The sequence below is a fragment of the Sceloporus undulatus genome, chromosome 1 (assembly GCF_019175285.1).
Source record: "Sceloporus undulatus isolate JIND9_A2432 ecotype Alabama chromosome 1, SceUnd_v1.1, whole genome shotgun sequence".
Lineage (NCBI taxonomy): Eukaryota > Metazoa > Chordata > Lepidosauria > Squamata > Phrynosomatidae > Sceloporus > Sceloporus undulatus.
The window spans coordinates 332,849,608-332,864,493 of record NC_056522.1 but is presented as its reverse complement, the minus strand read 5'-3'; the positions used below and the strand labels follow the sequence as shown (position 1 = coordinate 332,864,493).

The 14,886-nt window shown below is 39.7% G+C and overlaps 1 protein-coding gene across 4 annotated transcripts in view; it reads right to left on the bottom strand.

The window, feature by feature from the left end:
- Positions 1–14,886, bottom strand: part of AKAP6 (A-kinase anchoring protein 6) — a 346,755-nt gene that overhangs the window by 106,912 nt on the left and 224,957 nt on the right. For all 4 annotated transcript variants that reach the window (XM_042444832.1, XM_042444835.1, XM_042444833.1 and 1 more), the window contains exons 8-9: positions 11,330–11,478; positions 5,328–5,448 (exon numbers count right to left, since the gene is read on the bottom strand). In XM_042444832.1, the coding sequence (XP_042300766.1) occupies positions 5,328–5,448; positions 11,330–11,478 (270 nt within the window). The remainder of the gene's footprint in view (positions 1–5,327; positions 5,449–11,329; positions 11,479–14,886) is intronic.

Genomic DNA, 14,886 nt, shown 5'->3' with positions numbered 1-14,886 from the left:
ACCTGTTGGGATTTTGGCAAGGGCAAGATTCACTCTGGAATTCTTTTGGTCCAGATCTTTTCCTCTACTCCCAGGCCGGTTGCCATTGGAAAGGCCTCTGTGGGCTTCAGATGGGTGTGAAGCTACTGATAAATGTTCCAGACTTTGAAAATGGTGGCCTTTCCATTGTAAGTGTTTTGAAAATGAAAAATTTTTAATCAGTGGGGGGGGGGGAGATTAAATTATTTCATTTCCTTTCTTGTATTTTAAATTCATTGGTTTATGTCCCAGTCTCTGGAGCATCAGAAAACAAGCTCACTCCATCTTTGACATGTCAATGCTTCAGATATTTAAAGATTATAGAATCATAGAGTTGGAAGAGACCACAAGGGCCATCCAGTCCATCTCCCTACCATGCAGGAACTCACAATCAAAGTATCCCCAACAGATGGCCATCCAGCTTCTGTTTAAAGACCTCTAAAGAAGGAGACTCCACTACACTCCGAGGGAGTGTGTTCCACTGTCAAACAGCCCTGACTGTCAAGAAATCCCCCCTAATGTTGAGGTGGAATCTCTTTTCCTATAGCTTGCATCCATTGTTCCGGGTCCTGTTCGCTGGAGCAGCAGAAAACAAGCTTGCTCTCTCCTGAATATGACATCCCTTCAAATATTTAAACAGGGATATCATATCACTTCTTAACCTTCTCTTCTCCAAGCTGAACATCCCCAGCTCCCTAAGTTGTTTCTCATAGGGCATGGTTTCCAGACCCTTCACCATTTTAGTCACCCTCCTTTGGAAACGCTCCAGATTCTCAACATCCTTTTTAAATTGTGGTGCCCAGAACTGGACACAATATTCCAGGTGAGGCCAGACCAAAGCAGAATAGAATAACACCATTACTTCCCTTGATTTTGACACTATATTTTTATTGATGCATTGGCATTTTTAGCTGCCTCGTCACACTATTGACTCATGTTCAACTTGTGTTCTACTTGGACTCCTAAATCCCTTTCACGTGTAGTCTCGTTCAGCCAGGTGTTCCCCATCCAATATCTGTGCATTTCATTTTTCCATCCTAAGTGCAGTACCTTACATTTCTCCCTGCTGAAGTTTATTTTATTAGCTTTGGCCCAGCTTTCTAGTCTATTCAGGTCATTGTGAATTTTGATTCTGTCTTCTGGGGTATTAGCTACTCCTCCTAATTTGGAGTCAACTGCAAATTTGATAAGTATACCCCCAATTCTGTCATCCAAGTCATTGATAAAGGTGTCAAATAGCACTGGGCCCAGGACTGACCCCTGTGGGACCCCACTGGTCACTTCTCTTCAGAATGAAAAGGAGCCATTGTTGAGCACCCTTTGGGTTTGGCCGGTCAACCAACTACAAATCTACGTAACAGTTACCTTGTCTAGCCCACATTTTACAAGCTTGTTTGCAAGAATGTCATGGGGAACCTTGTCAAAGGCCTCACTGAAATCAAGATATACTATATCCACACCATTCCCTTCATCTACCAAGCTGGTAATTTTATCAAAGAAAGAGATCAGATTTGTCTGGCATGACAAACAAGTGACATCACATCTCAGACTTCTCTTTTCTCTTGGCTACATATACCAAACTCTCTTTACCATTTCTCTTAGGGCTTAGTTTCCTCCTCTGGACATGTTCCTGTTTCTTAATATTTGGCTTAAACTCTTATGCCCTGACCTGAACAAAGTACTCTAGGCAGCCAAATGAAAATAAAGAGGTACTATTCCTTTCCTTCAACCAGAGTAGTAATCGTACCTCCAGAGTAATAATATTCATAGTAACATACTCCACATGTACTGGGTTGAACTCTGTTGCACCAGCCATGTGGTCAAACATCACTACAGGTGGAAAAAACTTACCAACTAGATTTGCACCAACTTGCTCATATGTACATTGGAGTGCTATAGTAATATCTCTCTCTGGCTTTGCTTCGCAAACGAAGATTCAGGAAGGACTCATCCCGCGCTTTGTACAAGTGCGTTGGTGATTAAAAAGGCCAATCCAGGATAAACAGGTCCAGTTGCAGAAAGCACAGCGGAAAATCTCCTTGGGTGATGCTTCCGGGTTGCGGTTCTTTCTGCATTGTCATTTCTCTTCGAGACTCATTCGGCGTGAGTTTTTGAAAAAGGCTGCAGCATCATGGATAGTGTGTCTCCATGCCTCCCGATGCGAGGCCAGGGTGGACCATTGTTGGTGATCAATTTGGCCAAGCCTGAGGTGTTGTTTCTGGGAGTCCTTGTATCTCTTCTTTGGGGCACCCCTCTTATGCTGACCCGTGGCGAGTTCACCACAGAATACTATTTTGGGGAGGCGATGGTCTTTTGATATTTCAGTGTGTGTGTGTGTGTGTGTGTGTGTGTCTATGTTTATGACAGAATTGTGGATCTGTTTATACACAATCTTTCCAAGAGAATCCTAATAAAGTCAGCCCTACTTCTTTATGAATTCTTAATCCACAGATTCAATCTTTCATAGCTTGAAAATATTCAAAAAATTATAATTTCCCAAAAGCAAACCTTGATTTTGCCATTTTATATAAGGGACACTATCTTACTATGCCTTTGTCTATAATGGGACTTCAGCATCCATGGATTTTGGTATCTTGGTCCAGAGTGTGTGTGTGTGTCCTGGAACCAAACCATAGCTGATACCAAGGGCTCACTGTATATTTTTATCTCAAAAGTGATTAACCTCAGGGCAGAATCTAGCCCTCCTAGGGCCCTAATCTGGAATTTACCAGATGGCCGGCCATACCCTCTTGCCCATGACTCCAGCATGGCAAGTTCCCACAACAACCTTGTCATGTAGAACAGCAGCAGGGAAACTCCCAAGGGGACCAAAAAGAAGATCAATGGATAAAAAAAGGAACAAAGGATGGAGAGTCTTGAGAACTGAAAAAGCAGGGGTAGAGATAAACTAAAGTATTCTAGAGAAGAGGGAAGAAGCCCACAACCACTCCATACCTACACAGAGCTCCTTCCTAACCATAGCTACTATCTCCACCATTCTCCCACATTTCTTTGTGAGCATAGTGTGATGATATTAAACTCATAAACTATCATCTTGGCCATTTCCAGCATTAAGATATTCTGTGTAAAGTGCTTGGTTTTGTCCCATAGATCTTCAGTAATTTGATTTATAAAGGCTGCTCACTTCTGAGTTCCAGAGGTGATGGTGGGGCCTTGTCAAAAAACCTGAACATTAAAAAAAACCCTGCACTTTTAGCTCTGAAAAAGGGGATATGTCCAAAGAAAGGAGGATTTAGGTAACTCTATCATATGTTTATTTGTTAACTCAGTGGTACTTTTAGCTAAAGCTAAATTTTATTGACAGCAAAGATTAAGAACTTTGATTTGATTTAATCTTTAGTGGACCACAACCTAGCTCATCAGATGTGTCTGACAAGAGATTGGAACCCATGCATTAATAATAATTATCTTATGCTTGGTGGGGGTTGATTTCAGTCAGAACATCTTCATTTGGGGGTGGCAGCATCTAACCAGCTAAGAGTGAAACCAGAAAAGAAGTGGTGAACATGAAAGGGGGAGAAGAAAGAGGTAGCGATGGGTGCAATTTGAGTTTTGATCTCTGTCGGTCACATCTGATGAAGTAGGTTGACCTCCATGAACACTTTTGCTGAAACAGACTAACAAAGCTACTTTCTCCTAAATAAACAAGCTTTCTTCAGAATTTTTTTTTACAGGAAATGACAAAACACTTGTGCATAGCAGATGGGATTTGTGATATTAACAGTCCTGGAAGGAACTGACCCAGTTGAACTGTTTTAACAACTTATTTACACAGGAACCGAGAGTGCTACCGGCTATGATTCTTGGCAAGTCACACTCTCTCAGCGGCAGAGGAAGACAACAGCAAAACCTTTCTGAACAACTCTTTCCAAGAAAACCATATGATAGGGTCACCGTAATGTGGAAATGATCTGAAGGCACACAACAACAACAACTTCAGTCGGACCATTGGTTGATGTAGCTTTGCTGTTTGAAATTCTCTAGGGTTTCTCTTTCAAATTCTCTAGGGTTTGTGACAGGATTCCCCCCCCCCCCCAGCTCAGTCTGTGGATGCCAAGGACTGAACCTAGGTTTTGAACCTTCTGTTTGAAAATACATACTATGAGAAGTATTTTCTCTGTTCACATGTTTTGTGAAGAAAGTTTCATACAAGCTACAGAGTATGAAATGTACTTTAAAAATGTTTGATTAAATGATCAAAAATATAAACAGAGTAGAAAGAAAACAACTTCTATTTGACCTTGAGGGTCTCATTTCTTCAATAAGAAATTTTAAAAAGCTAGAGGGTACTTGTTTCTTGTCATTATAGTGTTGCTGATTCTGTGGTTAGTTATTAATTTTATTTTTTATGATTCACAATCTGCTCTTTGAGATATGCCATATGCTCAAAGCAATTCAAGGATGACAACTGTCAGAATTAGTCCAATAAAAATGGCCTAAATGAGGAAGATTTACTACATCTTGACATTTCTGTAGAAAGCCCCTCCTTCACACCCCCAGCCCCCCTCCTCCAGATTTCTACAACACATACAAAAGTCTAGAACTGAAGCTAAAGGTGAAATTGCAGCTTTTGAAGAAGTTAGCTTAATGCTTTGTTAAGCAGAAATGATCAGGCCTGCTGTCTAGTAGCAATGGAAGGAAAGAGAAACCGTTTCTGTACCTCTTTGTATTAGACAAAAGACGTGCAATTGATCCAAAAATTTACAATTACTTTGTTTAATTTCCAAGTACCATATAGTCTTAATGAAAGAATAACATCTATCTATCTGTCTGTCTATCTATCGCTATTAAACTTATTTGATATTATTATTTTAGATACACACATACACACACACAGTCCAACAAGTTAAAGTAGAACATTCTTATATTCTGAAAGCAATCAGCTAACATCCTTTTCTTTAGTGAGGAAGTGTGAACAGTAGACAAAATCCAGAAGATAGCTCCAATCACAACACATTTGCTAAATGCTACTGTCATTTTTTTATTCGCTTTGTTTCAGTCTATTTATGAATGCAGTTTCATCTGTTTCTATTCACTCCAAAGGCAAATCTTTGTCTTCCTATAGAATTCCTCCAAATAGAATGGGATAAAAGGAACTTTCTCACAATTATGATGTTGGTGCAGGCTGTCAGCCCAGAGAGGATGGAAATGAGGTTGGGGACAGGGAAGGGAATTCTAATAGACACCATGATATATACAATGAACGCAGGGCTATCCTGTGAGAGAAAGACTTGTCAAACTAATCAGATCTTCTATAGCTAGGTAAAGGCAGTAACGGAAGCTCTAACCTTGTAAAGATGCAGCTGCTGCTCCTCTGACATCATCAGGTCATGGCTGTCTATCACTATGGATTCCATGTCAATCAGCCAATCCCAGAGCTCCTGGTATTCTGAATCATAGTCCAAAAGGCTGCAGAAAAGGAACAAAATGTATTATGCATAATAGAGTATAGCTGTTAAAATCATGTATTAGAATAATATATTCTGAAGAAAGTATGATATTCCTAGCTTGGTTGAGGAAGAGACTCTTTATTTCAAGAGGATGGGTGGAAACTCAACTTCCATATAAGCCATGACCTAAATCACAACAAATTATGTTAGGTTCTGTCAACAAAAGCAGACATATTTCACTTCCTTCAAAAACTTTGGAAACAGGGATTACATCTGGAACTGCTTAATGGCTTTTAAAGTGCTAACATATTTAGCAAACTTCTCTGCAATGAGCATTATGTGCTGTTATTTGCACCCAAAATACTACTTTCACAGAAAAATGACTCAATCCATTTAGCCAGCATTCTCCTGTCTATCTGCCTATCTCTGCAAATATATATCCTACGTTTATTTTCATGCATGAGTAGCCAGCATTTCAACATAACACTTTAAGATAGGCTTGAGTGAATATGGTAAGCCAGTGAGAACCAAGGCCAGATACAGTATTAGACAGGTGTTCCCTACAGACATGTTAGAAACAAAGGTAAGGACAGGAAGTCAAAACAATGAATCCTTGAATAGCCAGCAATCATTAAAATTCAAAGAAGGATCACAACGGTTTCCAACAAAATAAATCATTAGAATAAGGAGCTTAAAAGGATTAATGTTATTCTCTTTTGAAAGCCTAGTGAATAAGTAAAATACTGTGATACAAAAAACAAAAAGAGGGTGCACATGAAAAAACTACAGGATTCTCTGAAGGATAATTTTCAGAAAAAGAATCATTCTGAGTAACGAACTTGTTAGTCTCTGGATCTTACCCTTGACTGAGCACCATACAGTAGCATGTGATATACCGTATATTCTGTTCCTGCATTCCCAAACTAATTACCACAAGACTTTAAATCGAAATCAGTAATATCCACTAAGTTACTTGAAGACCACAATGGAATTAGTGCAACACCCAAGAAGTACAGTATTAGTACTCTGAACATATATATTTGGTGTGCATCTACTGATGTTGAATTAGATTAAAAACCAAATCAGCACTCATGTAATATTATTACTTGATTACACTTATTTCTAAAATAATATTTATAGGGTTATTTCTATAATAATATTGTAATGATTTAGGATTCCCCCCCCCAAAGACATTACCATTTGTTCTTGAAAATGCTAGACAACTGGTTTAATGGTGACTCCAGGCAATAGACTCCTGTTACATCCAGATCATAGGATTGTCCTTGAATATGGGTAACACATTCCCTCATACCATTTCCACTCATATGCATCAACAAAAAATGTTCTAAATGCCAATCTATGGCTGCAAAGGTTAAATTTGATTTCCCCTTCTCTAAGAATATCTTTATTCCAAAATTAATCTAGATACCTCTGATACTACCGTTTTCCAATGGATTTCCATGGCCCAGCAGGGAACTGAACCCTCCTATCCAAGACTCCTAGTCCAGTGCTAAAACCTCTATACCATGCTGGCTTCTTACTTTCTGAGAATCTCCTTTTATAATTCAGGAAATATATTCAAGGGTAGCTGTGTTGATCATATAGCAAAATACAATAAAATCTAAAGTCAACAAGCAACAATACCTTAACTGGGCTACCCCAAAGCATAAAATACATTATGCAAGCTTGGAATTTTTCACTGGCTTCTTCATCAGGCAAAAATGTTCAAAATCATGAAGGAAAAAAAGGTGACAATTAAGATAAAACACTGCTAAATCGTTTAGGAATTGCACATGTGTGAAACCTTGATGGGCTTACTAGACATCAGGGGATCATCGGCTATGTTCTATCTTAAATGTTACTCTGTTCCTGTAGTGTCACCGGAAGGTGTGTGCAGGCCACACACCCAGAAAGGTGAGTGACACCCAGTTAGCCCCCCCTGCCCCTAACAGGTCCTACTTCAGACTGTCTGGGCACTCCTTGGGCCCATGCACACACTCCTTGGGCTTATGTGAGAACTCTAGGGGCTGTTGAAGCACTCCTCGGGCTTGTGTGGGTGCTCTTTCAGCCCATATGGGTGCTCCTCCAGCCATTGTGGGTGCTTTAGGGGCTGCATGAGTGCTCCTTGGGCCCACGCGGGTGCCTCTAGGGGTCACACAGGCACTATTTCAGCCCATACAGGTGCTTTTCTGGGCTGCACAGATGCTCCTTCAGCCCTGGAACCAGGAAGTCTGGCGCCGGACACCTGGTGCCAGACATCCTTCCACCAGGACCATGTGTCACCCAGTGCGGCACCACCACTGCTCTGTTCTCAGTTAAGATGGTTTTGAGGGATATCAGTTTTAAGGTATTTCAGTGCAGGCAAAGGTCACTCCCCTTTTTGGCTATGTGAGGATTAGGGGCAAAGGGGAAAAAGTATAGGTAATAAAATTACAACTCCATTACTAACAGAAAAATAACTTGTCTTCTGATCCAGGCTGCCCCTGACCTGTATGAAGATAACTACTCTTTTCCTTGGCAAAGGAAATTGAATTTCTCAAGGAGTTTTTGTACTATTACATCTGGAAAAACCTTTAGGTACTGTATACAACTTGCCAATTATAGTCCAGTGAAAGAGTTTTATCATAATCGGAAGTAGAAAACTTCAAAGTCCCAATCGTTTGGTCCCCACTTGTTTTTATATTTGCCTGAAGAAAAGAAAGATTTTATTTTTTTGGACCAATACAACTATTCCAAAGTACTCTATGGATAGGTGAATACAAAGGTTCTGCTAAAAAAAAAACCAACCCAAAACCCTGAAATGGAGAGTTCAACCCCCTTCCAAAGCATACATTCTGTTTTGAGCAGCTTATAGAACTATGAGACTCTTTAGCTGAAATCTCCTTTTGAGATTTGAATCTCTCATTCATGCAACAACAAAAAACAAACCCACCTACATTGTATGTGTTAGGGTTTTAAATACTGACAGATTACTATCTACCTCTAGATCATCTCTTCTCCAGGCTAAGCACACACTCTCCCATCTTTTGACAATTGGGTCTCCAAGAGGTGGCCTATTGAAGTCCCTAAAATGTAATTCATAAAGTCCTGAAGAACTGAACTCATTTAGACAAGCAAGTGTTCCCAAACTGACTTCACCAATCATGAACTGCAGTTTGTTTGCTTTATTTGATCTACTTTTTTTCCAGATTAAATAGAGTTCCCCATAGGAAAGAAGACTGAAGAGAAGTAGGGGGTAAAACAGTTCTGACTTTTTAAAGCTACTTGCTGTTATTTCTCCATCTCCATGGACCTATCACTTTTTGTTATTCCTTTTCCTCCAAACATAGCTAAAGAAACACTTTAGCATGTCTCCCAATCCTAAATGCATACTAAGCTCAGACACTCCTACTCACCTTCCTATCTCCTCCACCAAACATGAAGTTTTGGGAGGTAAGCACATGGAGCGGTGAGGCAGTTGACTAAAATGGTAAAATTCTTAGAAACCATGCCCTATGGTGAGCAATGTAGAGATCTGGGTATGTTTAGCCTGGAGAAGAGAAGGTTAAGAAGTGACATGGAGCAAGTTTGTTTTCTGCTGCTCCAGAGAACAGGACTTGGAGTAATGGATATCCACCTCCACCTACAGGAAAAGAGATTCCACTTCAATGTTAGGAAGAACATGCTGACAGTAAGAGTCGCCTTCTTTGGATGTTTTTAAAAAAGAGGCTGGATGGCCATCTGTCAGGGGTGCTTTGATTGTGTGTTCCTGAAGCTTTTTAGTCTCTTTTTTTGTGGATGGGAATGTATTTTGATCACTTCCAATCTGTGGGCCCCTGCTTTGTTTTCCATTTTGGTTGGCAGGTTTTAGTTACAACTGGACTTGATTCTTTCGCTGTGGATTGTAGCAGCTCTATTGTTACAGTATGTCTTCTTTTACTGGTGATTTTATTCTTCCCAGGTGCTTTGAGGGTTGCTTCCTATTGGCTTTCTAAAATTTGGGGTTCATCTTCATAAGATTCTTCTCATTTGTGGTGACATTTATGTTTTATCATACTCTCATATTAAACAAACATATAAGAGGCAGAGAGTCTTTTGGAGAGTTTGCAATCATTCTTCTGTTCAGGCCATGGAGCAAAGCTATCTTGACAGGAAGTCCCAAGACTGATATCTACTTAGAAAATAGAGAATGTATGGGGGGCATCTTTTCTCTTGCTGTTTTTCCTTTTACTGTTATGTCCTATCAAATTGGCTTTGACTTATGGGAGTGATCGAGAACTGTTTAGAGACTGGGTTCCTAAATTCAAAAGCGTTCTGACACCGGGTGTTAGCCAGGGTGGGGGCAGGACTTCTGGGGGGTGGGACTTCTGCCTTCCAGAGGCAGGACTTTCCGAGAGACAGCTAAAGACCTGGGAGGGTGAGGGGGAAGAGGAGAAACAGGCACACACTGTTCCACCTCTTTCCCTGCCCTCCCGTCTCTCTGTTTGCCCTCCAAAATGGCTTTGTGTGCCAGAGAGGGCATGTGTGCCATAGGTTTGCCATCATGGACCTATGGCAATCCTATGAATAAGAGACCTTAAAAAGATCCTGTCACCCTAAAGGCATTAAATCTCATCTGATCTTGGAAGCTAAGCGGGGCAGCCCTTGCTAGTACTTAGATGGGAGGCTGCCAGGTGCTGTCGGCTATATTTCAGACGAAGGAGCTGGCAAAACTACCCTTCAGTATTCCTTACCCAAGAAAACACTATGAAATTAATTGGGTCATCATAGACCAACAGGTGATTTGGAGGCATATAAGCACACACACACACGTCTCGAACTGTCCTGATTTGACAGGGACAATCAGTGGATGGAGCAATGGAACAGTAGAACAGTGCTCTGACATGGTATGAGTCCAATTTCCATTATTCTAAAATAACTGAAACACCATTGGCAACATGTTAAGCTAAAGAATGTGAATATAAATGTATTTAGTTCCACTGGATAAATAGCAGAATTAAGTTGTAACAAATCTATTTTGACCTAGTGGACAGGTAATCATAAATGCAGAGCTGTACACCTAATTCTCTGAATACAAATATATTTCTTAAGATATGAACATTAATTCATCATATAAAATGAAAATGCATGAGAATTTTTCTTGAGAGAAAATCATCTTGTGAGTTCTATTAATATACAAAACAACCTGGATTTTTTTTCCACTTGCAAGGTTTAATATTTTGAATATTTTCTGGTATCGTGATTCAAGTTTCACTATTATGCTGATAATGATTGGTAGTAGCACCAATACTATTTTAAAATCACATTGTTTAAAAGCATTACATGTCAAATTATCAATTCATTAAACCAGCAAAAAATAGGAAGTTACCCTGTCACTAGGCAGAATGATGTTACTGATTAATGACCAGTGGGTATCAAGCTGGCTTCAACATGCCTTGAGCATCAGTTTCTCAGGGGCATGGAGTTGGTCATTGCTGGGGAAACACTGCCAGAGAAGATCAACATTTTGGGAAAGTAATCTTTATTTTCTTTCTTTTTGTCTTTGATAAGACAATGTTAGAGAACCTTGGGGAATCCAAAGAAATAAAGGGCAAAGGCTTTAATACATACCACATATTAAAAGTCTGAGGACATTCTGTGCATTCTGCTTGAAATAATGAACAGCTGTGGTTAGTTTGCCCTTACAGTGATCAACTGATGTAGGGCAATGAGTCACAAAATTGATCTTTATGTTAATAAATACACATATAAAGTCAGAAAATGAGAGAAAGTAGGAGACTGATTCCTTGCAGGGTTTTTTGGTTTAGTAAGAAAAATCCTTCCGACTATCATAGGAGGGAGAAAGAGAAGATCATGTTTTAAGAAAGACGAAGAAGATACAGATCACTGAGAATAAAACAACAAAAAGAATAGTTCCCTACCCATTACTTCCCACTGTGTGAACTTTTGACATATCCGCAAATTCTTCCTTTCGCTTGCTACTGCTGTTGTACTGTTCGCTGTACAGCTTTAAGGACATCTGTTCAACAGCATCTCTTTGTGCTTCCAGATAGCATAGCTGAACATCAGCCTAGAAAAATAAAAAATAAGAATGAAAGTCTTTGCTTTAATTCATAAGGAATGCATTAATAAAGTTGCTGTTTTCAGACTCAGTGAACAACTCAACCCAAAGTTACCATTCACAATGATATAAAATATTATCATAATCTTATTGCATTGGTTTTTAATAACATTGGATGGGAGACAAAGCTTCTTTGTCAGTGATCCCAGAGAAGGTTTTGGGGGTGATGGCACAATTTTAGACAATAGTTTTATATGCTTTACAGGGGTGTCTACAAACATTCACCCAATTCAGTTACTATTAGTTTCTATGTCAGTGGAGCAGTGAAACAAACTATGCAAGCTGCAGATCTTATTTTGAATTTAGGATTCAACACACTGGACACTTCCTTTAAAGTCCAGACTTAAAGCTGGACTGGATTTACCACCCTGCTGACATGGAGGTCACCAGATGCCAATGATGAAGGGAAAGACATTATAATATCCTAACCATGCTAAAAACACTTCCCCCCTTTTCATTCCTCTTGCCATATTGATTTAAAAAATGGAACAATTTTTGAAGAAGAGCCCAGTTTGAAGGTAGCCTCCATTTGAATTCATCTGTGTATATTTGACTATGTATATCGTGTACATATAATCAGATGTGCACATGTATATTGAAGCCAGGGGTATGAGTCTCATCTTGGACCTTTTCATGCACTTTCCTCTTTTCATCTAGATTTCACTTATATCAACCCTCTAGTTTATTCAAATTAATTTGCCACAACCCTTAATTGCATATTACTGCATGAAGTCTGGTGAAAGCCTGTACCACTTGTTCACAATAATTTTCTGAATCATGTCAAAGGAAAGGAAAGCTCAGATCTTACAAGGGATTTGAGTATGAAATCATTTGTTCTACTGAAAAAAACAAGAATAATCAGCAAATGTTCCATATATTCATCCAGAATTGCACATGGCCTTTGAATCAGAAGACACAGTGTCCTCTCCTTCCATAATAAAAGCTACAGTGCTACCCATATCCAAACATTTCCCCCTATGTAAATATTCTCAATGGATGAATTGAATGGTTGCACTATACTCAGTTTTCTATATATCAAAGGCTAAAAAAAGAGGATATTAATTACAAACAACAAGACTCAGATCTGGATGCTACTTCTGAATGACATTTTGGAGGTAGTAGATTCTAGGAATATTACTATTCATTTGAAGGTACTAAATGCAGTGTATGATATTTATATACTTTTGTTCACAGCTATGATGTGACTATTACAGTCATTAACATGCAAACATATGGATGTCAGGATTATGTGAGCTTGGTTCCCTAAGAATTATTCATCCACCCTAGGGATTACGTTTCACTCAGCAGTTGCCATTCTTCCTGCTCAAGTGTTTGTTTTACTAACCATGTCAATAAAAACAACAGCGCAGAGCTCTCAGTCTCATTTCACCAAACAAGTTTCAAAATATTATCCAGTAACCCCAGCTTTAAGCAACCTGAAGTGCATTAGTCCTAATATTTTTCTCTCTTTTTTTTTCTTTCCTGTTTCCTGGTTAAAAGAATGTTGAATAATATTTGGTTTCAGAACCCATTGAATAGATACTTTATGTATTGCAGCTGTGTTGATAAGTTAGATTGTAGAGCTAAGAGCACCAGATGACAGAGGGATGGGTTTGGCTCTTTGCCCTGCTTGCCCCTGGATAGCTGGGCAGACTACAGAGGTGAAGGCGAGGTCAAGAGCACTTGGGGGCAAATGTGGTATTCTTTTCTTACAATATATTCCACTAAAATATGATCACTCTAATTAAAATTACAACGAATTTTAAAAACTGGCAACACTTTGCAACTTAATTCTACTTCCCCATTCACAGTAGTCTATAAGCTAAGAAGGATTCCAGATGCAAGTGGAGAAAAGGCAGCATTAGTGTTGCTAGTCTATGAGTCAAAATAGAAACTACAATGACATGCACAACACCTACAGTTGGTACATTTTCATTCTGACAGTGGGTTTTCCTGGGAGATACCTGCCTCTGCAAATAGATTTTCAAATTAAATTTCTGTTTACCTGTGAATGAGTGATCAAAAAACAAAGCAAATTCATTTGTTTTGCAAGTTCAATACAAAGAATGAGAAAAAAACATGCTAGAACAAACAGATTCCCCTGAGCAGATGGGCCAGGATAGAACAGGCCGAGCCCATGATCTCAACCTGGGTCAGTCCCTGGGCTGGTACAGAGACAGGCAGGTGTTTACACACACCTTATCTTACTCAGTCATTCCCACTAGTGAAAATCCCCCCCATCATTGTGTCTGATAAGGAAATGGAACACTTGGCCAAATGGTTGCATCCAGATGCCCCATTTCCACAGAATATGCAGCAACAGGGAGTTTCTCACTAGAGGGAATGGCTAAGTAAGGTAAGGGGCACATAGGGCTATCTGTTCTGCTGGAGTTTGCCATGGAAATTCCACAAAGCTCCATGGCAAATAGTGGGTCATTTTTTATCCATGTTGACAGCTTTTGGCCCAGGGATTGGGCTGGATCCACTAGATGTGCATATGGTCTGCTGGATCCAGGCCTGATCCTAGTGTGGAGCTAATGGCCTGTGTCATCCAAAAAGGATAATGCAAGGCTGGGGGCAGGAGGGACACAGGACCTTTGGTCCATGCATGCAGTCCCAGATTATTTTAACTGCTAGAGAGAGCACTGTTTAAATTCATGCTAAGTATATGATCTAGTCTGACTCAGTAATCATAGTGATGATGATGATGATGCTCATTTATATCCTGCCTTTCCCCTCAAATGGGGTCTGAAGTCAGTTTACAAAAGATAAAACATATTCAGTATTGCAGTTACAGATTGTAACTCTTATGGACCCATTAACTGGTCAATATTCAGTAAGACTACACAGCCTTACTGTTAATCTATGTAAATGCCTCCCCAGCCCACGTTAAGAGTCAGATAGGGCAAAGGCAGTCCTTTCAACTTCTGATCAGGATGCAAGGAGGACAACACTTTGCTTAAATCTCCCTCTCCTCCTGTCTCTTCATCATTCTCTCCTAATGACTTTGCTAATTATTTCATCTCTAAGATTACCACCATTCGCTCTGAGATAGTCCCCCCCAATTCTTGTTCTGCTCATAATCTTCTAACGCCCTCGCCTAAAAAATTTTCTGTGTTTCCTCTTGCCTCTTTGGATGAACTTTCTACATTTCTGAACTCTTCCAAACCTGCAACCTGTCCTCTTGATCCAATTCCTACTTGTCTTCTAATTTCTATAGCTCCCTCTTTTCTGCCCTCACTTCTCCATATCTTCAATCTCTCTCTCTCTACAGGCTCCTTCCCGTCGGACTTCAAACATGCTGTCATTTCCCCAATTCTGAAAAAACCTTCTCTTGACCCCTCCTCTTTGTCAAGC